Source organism: Lepus europaeus, chromosome 5 (genome assembly GCF_033115175.1).
Source record: "Lepus europaeus isolate LE1 chromosome 5, mLepTim1.pri, whole genome shotgun sequence".
Lineage (NCBI taxonomy): Eukaryota > Metazoa > Chordata > Mammalia > Lagomorpha > Leporidae > Lepus > Lepus europaeus.
In genome coordinates, this window is record NC_084831.1 from 90,014,240 (window position 1) to 90,024,948 (window position 10,709).

Here is a 10,709-nt window from a genome sequence, read left to right on the forward strand (position 1 = left end):
ATCTCAGATTCTCCTGTTCATATTGCATCTGGATCTTAAATCTATATACATCTTCCTTTATTTCAATGAGCCACCCCAATTCATTCCCTTGCATTGGCTGCTTGCATTAAAAAAGCATTATAATCAGGTATTTGCAAAAAAAAAATCAAATTATATCCCAATAATAAATTGTGTCCTGGAGGAGAGTATAAGGTATTATACAAATACACATGCACATATGTGTGCACACACTCAGATAGAAGTCTTGATAAGGAGAACAGAATTTGTTAGTCTTTCTTTTCTTTGTATCTTTTCAGCCTATTTTGGTTCTGCAGCTATTTTCTGAAGGGGAAATTGTCTTACTCTAAACATATGAGAAACAATTGGGGGAAGTATGGACAGCTAGGAGAGCAAGTATATGCATCAATAGAGGGAGAAAGTTTTAGATTTTTTTTTAAAAAAAAAAGCATTTTTAAACCAGATAGTACATCTTACCCAAAAGCAAAACAATCTTAAGAATATGGCTTTTCTGGGATACATATATATATATATATATATATATATATAATATTTTTATGGTTCTTGTTCCAAAAGATAAATGATATAATACAAATGAAAACACAATGCATGTACTAAATGCCTCTGGTTATATTAATAATGAGGATTTTTTGTATGCACATGTTTTTATTACTGCTTTTCTATTGTAGTCTTAGAAAAGAATTTCCAATAGAGTCCTCCTGAAAGGTACTTTAGGCTTAATGGTTATAGAATTTCAGCAAGTGTTCACAGGGTCAAATGGATTCAATTATTTTCATTTGGATAAAAGGAACAAACATTGTTGAGAGCCTGCTATGTCAATCCTTAAACCAGGTTGAATATTAGATGCACCAGGGAGCTTTTTAAAATTCAGATTTCCAGAGCATTTAAAGTTTGATGCACCATCCTTGTGATTGTGATACATCTAATAAGTGTTAAGGATGATGTCAGGTGCTTTCTATAGGTTATTGTCATGACCTGGCATGCTTGTGCAGCAATAAAGAACTCAAGCTCATGACCCAGACTTCACTCAAATCATGCTTGAACACAAATTAGCTAGGCAACTTTGAGCAATTTACTTTACCATATTGTGTCTACAGCTCTTCAACTAAAAAAATGAGGACAATATTAACAATTCTGCTTCTTTGGGTGTACCTTCTCTGTAGTTAGCATTTACAATTGTGTATTATGTGATACATGCTTTAAATTCTTATAAAAACCTGTTGAAATTATGATTACTTTCATCAACATGGAAGAAAATTCAGCCTTGAAGATGAAAGATAACTTTCTCAGTCATTGAGCTATTAATACGGTAAGATGAGATATATTAGCAATGATTTAAAATGGATAACAAACAACATGGAATGGAGTTTTGGTCATTGTGGTTGTAAAATTCATATGAAAAAACTATATAGAGATGCCTAGGAGTGAGTAAATTGTGTAATGTAGCTTTTATATCACTGGAGTGGTCAGTCACAGAAATATACAATTAGGATTTTTGATACATAAATTATGATTGAATCCTTGAGTGTGAGTTTGTTCTTACAGGAATCATGGAGATTAGCAGAAGACTGGGAGTATATCCCTAGAAAGTGCTGACATTTTATAGGATAAATAGTACTATCTAAACTTTAAAAACATTAAGAAGAAATTGTAAACTCGGAGAAAGTACTGTCATAGACATGTAGAGAAAAAATAATTTCAGAAAGAAAGTATCAGTTAAAACATGTCAAAGGGACCCAAAAGCTAAACAAATAAGGTGTCACATTGTTTGGAAAAGGTTTAGGTCGTCTGTGACTTAGCACAACAGCTTTCACAGGAGTGAAAGAGGAGGCATAGCAAAGGTTCACTCCCCCTCAAGAATTTTTAGTGATAAATGAAAAGAAAAATTACTGAGAAAAATCTAACAGTAGAATTTTCTTTTATGGGTCAAATTAGCGGCTACTATATCCTGAAATGGCAATAGCTGCAGAGAAAAATGGAGTTTCGATAACAGGAAGGAGAGGAAGAAAAAATTGATGAGTTGGTAGGATAGTGTGACTCACACAGGAAAGAAAGAAGAATTGGCCTTACACTGAGAAGAGGAAATCAACAAAGAAAGCTGTGGATGGAGACAACTTTGTAGATAGAAGAGCAAGAAGGTAATAGATTTAGGCTAATTATCTTTAGGGTTTTTTTTGCCACTTCTTTTAAACAAAGCCACTGCTGAATTGTATATGGGATATATGCATATCTGTATGTGTTTTTCTTTACACACAACATAGTTCAGAAATGTAAATATATTGAGGACTTTGCACAATAAGCTTACAAAACTTAACTTTCTTGAGTGGGAAGAAAATAAGACTACAAGTCAATAATGAGATGGAAAATGTCATCTCTTTAAAAACTTTGGTGGGACAAAGGTTACCAAGTAAGAAACAATCTTATATTCTGGCTTTCCTTTACATTTAATTGTGAGGTCAGGCATTCAATTTAGTAGTTAAGATGCCTGCATCCCCTCTTGAATCACCTGGGAGTAATACCCGTATACAGTCCTGATTCTGACTTCCCACGAACCCAGATTCTGAGAGACAGCAATGACTGCCCAAGTGGTTGTGTTCCTTCCATGCATTTGGGAGATCTGAGTTGAATTCCTGGATTTGGCCTGATATAGTTTTGGCTATATGGGCAATTGAGGAGGAAACCAGCAGATGGGAGTTCTTTTTTGTCTCTCTCTGCCTCTCAAATACGTACAAATAATATTAAAGTAAATTGTTTATTAATGACATTGAAGTTTGTTGTTTCATTTATTTCTCAAAAGGTTGAAGATCTAACAGATTTGGGCAAAACATTGTTATCATCTTGTAATATCTTCTAGTGCATTATTTTCATTATATTGTTATGGGACATTATTTTAAAATTCAATAACTTTACATTCATATGTCAAAAATTCACATTTCTAATTAGTAAATAAGTAAATTTTTTCTAAAATGAAACTATGTAGGAAAAATAAAAGGAATCTGTGTTTGAAAAATATTAAAGATCATGTACTGTAACTCAAAGACAAAGATTTAAGCTAACTTACTGATTTTTAAATATCAAAATATATTTTATTCTGGACCTCTTTCAGATCTGATTCAAATTACAGTTGTCAAAGCAATACAGTGCAAAGGGAAACTGCAACAACATCAGCAAAAAATGTGCCTAGAAAGGACAAAAGGGTCATTGTGAACAAATGATTGTGATGTGGAACGAAAATACATCGTAAGTGTAATTAACATGGTCCAGGACAGCATAGAACATCTGCCATTACATGGCAAAATTTTTGCTACCTAAGTTTAAAAATCAATCTTTAAAAAAAAGACTTGCTTCAAGGTGTTTTAAATATCGATGAATCAGAATTTAAAAAAAAAAAAGTATAATTGCACTAATTCCCTGCTGCTCTCATTCTGCATTTGTGGTACTCGTGACTACATATTTTTCGAATATAGATTTAAGCTGCTAGTTTTTGTTTTAAGAAGTCACTACTATATATCATGTCTTTTACTCTGTTCATAACATCAAATATTTTCTTAAAGATAGGTATCAAGTCAAACCTCCTCTTATGCGCATGAAACTAAACAAAAAAGTATACAGACAAGTGAAAGCAGGGGGGCATGTTATATGTGCGAACAGAGTTTGTCGTGATTTAACATAATCTAGGAACGTCAATTTTGAAGAGTTGTCAAATTTATATATCAAAGATTTTAATTAAGGAATTGCTTTTTGAACTTAGTAAATTTATAACACTATTTCTGTCACTAATTTTTTTTTTCATTTTCAATTATCTTTATATACAGAAGATCGATTTAGTATATATTAAGTAAAGATTTCATCGGTCTGCACCCACACAGAACATAAAGTGTAAAATACTGTTTGGGTACTAGTTATAGCATTAATTCACATTGGACAACACATTAAGGACAGAGATCCCACATGAGGAGTAAGTACACAGTCACTCCTGTTGTTGACTAATTATTTTGAGACCTTTACTGCTAAAATTTTAACCTGTGTTCTAAGTTTAAGTAGAAATTTATTTAACCCAACTAATGCAGCTTTGATTTTCAGCATTTGTTGTTTTGCTATTTCTACAAAACATTTATTGATACTAGCTTACTTCTAATGCTAGTATCTAACTATCATATGTAATTAGTATGTTTCACACATATGCTTTTCTGTTTTAAAAACATCTCTATGAGGCAAGACTCTGTGAGAATAGAGCTCAATAAAAAGTGGTATTTTGAATTTGTAGCATCAGAATCATTCTATTTCTTTTCACTCTGTGAACATGGCTTTTATCCAATGTTGATGATACCAGTAAGAGAAAAAACATAATTGTGAGCAAATCATATTTCTTTACAGATTGCATCATAATCTTGAGAGAATGCAATTACTTAAGTGTTTCTTGAATAAATTTAAAAAGTATCCAGAGTCTGTAAAAGAATGCCCACAAATGACTTCCTGTTAAAAAATTACCAAAGATGAAGTAATGAAAATTATAAGAATGTCAATTGTATCACTAAATTATCAAGAAGCATTGAAATGGAGAAAGAAATGGAAGACATCTACCAAAACAGTTGTAAATGAATTTCATGGAACATGTGTGCAAAATAGAACAGTGTATTTAGGAGTATTAAGGTTGTGTGGTCAAATAAACATTTTCCAGTGGTTTCCTACTCAGTGACAAAGTTTGTAACTAAGGTCAAGAAAGAGAAATGCAAAACTGAACTTTTCACAAGTTCTCCTAGTTGCATGATTAGTTAATGCGTCTTCTGAGACAGAGGCTGAATGATTCTCGTTTCTCTAGTCTCTGATGGCTGACAAGGGCCCTAACACTTCATGCTCACTATATGTTTGTTATTTGGGCAAATGAGGACTTTGTAAGCACACGCACTGGTGTGTCTATCATAACTTTACTAAACACCAGACATTCGAGTGGTTGCCAAGTTATGTAAGCCTTCTGAGATTGATTCCCAAATTTTATATATATATATATATATATATATATATATACATACACACACACATATATATACACACACATACACACACACACACACACATATATATGGATTGATGTGAGGCGTAAATAATAAAATAATTGTGGTATGATGCCTTAGTATTTCTGCAAAATAGCTGAGATTGATGGTGCTGAATTAATGCTAGTTCTTTCTTTTTTTCTTTCTGATTTGTTTTTACACTCAACTCTTGATTTTCTGTGAAAAATGCAATAACTTTCATTAATGATCTTCTTCACTGTTTCTGGCCCAGCATGGTCCTTCATTAATGATTCTTGGTTTCCAGAAAAAAAAAGTTATATTTCTAGATATAACTACTGTAAATATATATTATATGCATATATAAATATATATAGATATAACTATTGTAAATTATATCTAGAAATATATTATAAATTGCTCATTTGTTGTTTTGAATCTGGGTTCTTCCAAACACCTGATAAAAATGCAAATGGATATTGCTATGTGTATTAATTATTATTGGAAGACAGAAAAGTAAAGGTAGAAGCAATATCCTTCATGTATTCATTAATCCTATCTGTATTTAGAGATACTCATAAAAAATGTTTTTTTCGCATTTAGGTGCTGATGTTTTCATAGGAAAAGTCGTAAGTCTCCTGATAAAGAAAATAAAGATAATGAGATTTCTACATAATGTATACAACTTGGTGTATGTATATCTTAGCTCCATTTTGTACTGTCCTTAAGTTAATTTTTGGTAAATGGACAAATGCCCATATCTGTTTTTGCAACATCATTCTTATCTATTTCACACTTTGAATTCCTCATGGTCACATCATGGAATATATATGACACATAGTAATCAAATTCCATCTTTTTAGTAAAAAAAATTAAAATAGAAGGAAATACTTAAGAATTTATTATATTATTATTTAGTAACTGAATCAAAATGATAGAATAATGGATGTTAATTAGGCATCAAAGAGCAAGAGACCATGAGCACAGCTCTCACTAACCCTTAGATCTACAAAAACTTGGAGGTCATAAAATTAGTCTCCCTTGGTGGAGAATAGTCTATCCTTGAAATTGCATTTTAAAAGTGATCTTCACCCTAAGACCTGATGAAAACAATCTGCCCAAGATGAAAAAACTGAGGTTGAGAGAAAGCACAGATTCAAACTTTCCTACCCAACATGTTCTCTTCAAACTTCCTCCACAACCTATTTTTTCTTCCCTCTTCTATGTGGAACAAGAGATTCTGTATTAAGAACCCTTCCTACTGGTTTTCTTCTCTTGTCACTTGTCCTTGTAAAGGGAAATTCTCTGTAGTTTTTGTCACCTGAGGAGTCTTAAGCAGTAGGACTGATCACTTGATTATGATTATACTTTCCTTGGAGTACTCAAGTGTCCCAATTTGTGGCAATGTCTAAGGAAAGGTAACATTAATTACTGTAGTTTGTCCAAACATTTTAGAACCTGTCCCTAATTCCTATGCAAAGCAATACCATTTATGCATAAAATTTGAAACAATTAAAGGGTACAATGATCAGTTGACAAGAATTTTGCTTTGATCTCTGCCATTAGGTAGCTAGTGACCTTAGGAAAAGCACTCAATTTCTTCACACATCAGCTTCCACTGCTGTAAAACATAAGTAAATAAGATTCTGCTTACATGATTAATTTGGTTGTTATGAAGTAAAGTAAGAAAGTAATTACCACAGCTTTATACAAAAGACAAGTTATTCTGCAAGTGAATTTTCTAACACAAAATTTGCACTGTGGAATTCATTCATTCAATCAATCAACAAATAATTATCTTCATTTTTAATTGACAAGTATAAATGTACATATTTATGATGTACAACACAATGTTGTGATACATGTGGAAAGCATAGAATGGCCAGATCAAGCTATCTATTATATGCATTACCTTACTTATAAATTTTGTGGTGCAAATACTTAATATCTACTCCTTTAGCAATTTTCAGGTATATAATGTATTTTTTTTGTTTTTTTTTTGTTTTTTTTTTAGTAGTTCAAAGCTTTAATTGTGAATGAGCATAACACAGACACGTAGGGCGTGCATGAGAAATTTGTCTTTGTTGTACTATAAAAGTAAGAAAATATTTTAATATATGTCCAGGTTGATTAAATATCTAATTTGACTTTTGACATTCATAATTCTGGTTTGCCTATGTAGACTGGGGAGAAGGTTGAGTAAAATTATTAAGCCAACCAAAATGAAAGGTGAGTTTACCTGACCACTTTTCTTTTCTTCAATGAATACATAAGAAAACAGCATTTTCAACAAAGCAGTACACTCAGTGCTTTGAAGTGAACAGTGACCTAAAGCCTCAGGTCACTGAAGAGAACATAAATGGATTTTCAACTTCAGAGTTTACATGTTTGTTATAATGGAATGTGGGTGGATAAAACTAGTCCTCATCAGCGTTAAAAGCATTAACTGGAGAAGGAAATGTCTCCAATTTGTTCAATCTATTAACCAAAATTTTTCAGGGAAAAAATAAAGACAAAAGATGTTACAAAGTAAAACAGCATGTATCTGTGAATAATTTGCAATCTATAATTCTGTTAAGAATTATTAAATTCAAAAATCATTTTAATATTATTTCTGGTGAGATCAAATTTAAAATGTAACATCTGGGATTCTTCCTTGTCCAAGGCAGTTAAACAAATCAGGTAATTTGTTCTGTGAAATACTCTGCAAATTCCAATTCACAAGTATACAAAGCAGAATTATACTAAAAGGTGCTTACAGATGAAAAACTACAGTAATTCCAATTTGTGTGCTACCTTGGCAAGGTACTGTACACAAATTGTATCAACATAATAGAAATGGCACAGTCTCCGAGGACACTTTCCACATTTTATTTACATTTTATGACTAACTTTAATTTCAAAATCACATATCCATACACCTATTTTCTTTTTTTGTTGACTTCACTTGAACTTAAATGCATGGTTTGTTAAAACAAAGAATGTAAACAAATATTTACCATGTCTGTTACATGTAACACACAGGAACAGCTTTTAACAGAAATTCATCGACCCCCCCAACATTTTTTTTATTATAAATACAGGTATCAAAACAATCCTGAACATATTTTTATACTACTAGTAGTCAGCACCCACACCGCTTTAAAATTTAACACAATTTGTGACAATATTCATTGTACCTGCTACTTTAAACAATTTCAACTGCAGCTCTTTCACTAAGCAAGATGGATAAAGCATGCCATTTCTGTTTGTCCTTCTTGGGATTTTTACTTTTCAGAAACACACGTTTCCACTGCCATCTCACACGTCTCGCCACGCTTGCGTCTTGTAAACCCGAATCCTACTTGGAGCACTCCAGGTTTATGTTTAAATGACAGTGCCTCAACAAGAGAAAGAAAAATTGTGCTGCATTTTTCCTCCCGTTACCTGAAAACATAATGGGTGTACATATATTAAATATATTACAAATGTCCGGGTCACATATACCAGCTGGAATTCTTTACTGAATGTGTGGGTATTCTGCATTGTGATATTTAATCAAGACATTAATATGAGTAGAAGGTTGTTGATTTAAGACAAGTTTGAGATCCATTAAAATTAATTGTTGTATGTTTGTCCTTCTGGTGGCTGTGGAAGCTTCATATTTTCTTTGGACATCATTAGACGTCTTAGCTCTTGAAGTACAACTTTAATGCTATATGAATTTTGCCATTTTGCTAATACTGGTATGCTCCGTGCATCCACCATTCCACTGGAATTATTTATCCCATTCATATTAATTTTTGTTACAAATCTAACTGATGGAGGAGCTTCTGGGTATTTAGGTCCACATTCTACTTTCAGACTATATATTCTGTTCTCATAATTTGTCCTTGGTGGCCCAATAATCATGCCTGTCCACCTTGTAAGTGTCATATCTTTATCATCTTCAAGGCCCCAGCTAACTGTACCATCGCCTACTCCTTTTTGTCCTTCTTCAAGTTCTTCCAACAAGCGAAAATTACGAGGAACTTTAACTCCTATGGAGACCGCCATCTTCTCCTGCAGCCCGACGCAGCCCAGGTATATAATGTATTGTTAATAGCAGTAATTACCATGATGTAAAACGGATCTCTTGAATTTATTACACCTGTTGAACAGAAATATTATATCATTTGACCATCATCTTCCCAGTCTTTGTACTTCCTAGTTCTGGAAACTGTCATTTAACTCTTTGTTTCAGGCCGGCGCCACGGCTCAATAGGCTAATCCTCAGCCTGTGGCGCCTGCCCACCGGGTTCTAGTCCCCGTCGGGGCGCGAGATTCTACCCCAGTTGCTCCTCTTCCAGTCCAGCTCTCTGCTGTGGCCCAGGAGTGCAGTAGAGGATGGCCCAAGTGCTTGGGCCCTGCACCTGCATGGGAGACCAGGAGAAGCACCTGGCTCCTGGCTTTGGATCAGCACGGTGCACCGGCCACGGCGGCCATTGGAGGATGAACCAACGGTAAAGGAAGACCTTTCTCTTTCTCTCTCTCACTGTCCACTCTTCCTGTCAAAAATAAAAAAAAAAAATCTTAACTCTGTTTCAATGGGTTTGATTTATTGAGATCATGCAATATTTGTCTTCCCATGTTTGACTATTCTAATTAATACATAGTCTTTCAGTTTCATCCATGTTTTTGCAAAAGATGAGAGTCCTTTTTCTTTTTAAAGCTAAATATTATTCCATTGCAGATATATTTTTTAGCCATTCATCCATTGATGGACCCTTATAATTCCATATATTAGATTTTATAGTATTGAAATAAACACATGAGTGCAGATGTCTCATTCAGATAACACACTTCATTTTTGTATGTTTAGTGAGATTGCAGGATAACATAGTAGTTCCATTTTTAATTTGGAGGAATCTCCACATTGTTTTCCATCTGACTGAACTAATTTGTTTTCCCATGAATGGTGTAAAAATGTTCCCTTTTCTCCACATCTTCCATGATCGTTCTAACACATGTGAGGTGATATCTCACCATGATTTCATTTTTCATTTCTCTGATGATTTAATACTAATCAACAAAAATTTGATCAGCTACTCTATAGACAGTAGTCCTGGGATATAGACTTAAATAACATTGAAAAGGCATTTTCATGTCTTCATGAAACTTGACAAACATATAGTTAAACATTTGCAGGTTAACTGTATTATTTAAAGTTTAATAAATATTGCAGCGGAAAAGTATCAGGTGATAAAATAAACCAATAGGATATGACTAATAAAAATGCAGACAAGCTCTTGAAAAGATCATGATGGAAATAAGACCTGAAGGAAGAGGAAAAGTCAACCAGAGAAAGACTAGGAGACCATTCTGATCAAGCAAACAGCATATGCAAGGATCCAGTGACTCAAAGGTGAATGATGAATCCAATCCGCAGAAACTTACAAAAAGAGCTTGGAGAGAACAGAAACCATACCTGTAAAATCAAGTAAGCCAAGTTAGAAAGATTAGGATCTAGTATAAAAAGACAAAAAAAAATATTTAGATGCCCTAAGAAATGTAACCAATGACATGATCAAAAATTCCTTTGTAAAGTTCATTGTGCAGGGTTTGAAAAACTCCTGGAGAAAAGATGTTGATTGGTACTCCCATCATCTGTAATTTATATAAATAACTGAGACCACAGAAGATATTGATGTGACATGAAAT

General features: G+C 33.2%; 1 protein-coding gene across 1 annotated transcript; it reads right to left on the reverse strand.

The window, feature by feature from the left end:
* Positions 1 to 7,061: 7,061 nt before the first annotated feature.
* LOC133759967 (ubiquitin-conjugating enzyme E2 variant 2-like) lies at positions 7,062 to 9,082 on the reverse strand. Its single transcript, XM_062191797.1, has one exon. The coding sequence runs from the start codon at positions 9,063 to 9,065 to the stop codon at positions 8,628 to 8,630; it is 438 nt and encodes a 145-aa protein (XP_062047781.1). The 5' UTR covers positions 9,066 to 9,082; the 3' UTR covers positions 7,062 to 8,627.
* Positions 9,083 to 10,709: the final 1,627 nt, after the last annotated feature.

Excerpts from the sequence above, each read along its gene's own strand:
- LOC133759967 (XM_062191797.1), bottom strand. The coding sequence starts at position 9,065 with ATGGCGGTCTCCATAGGAGTTAAAGTTCCTCGTAATTTTCGCTTGTTG.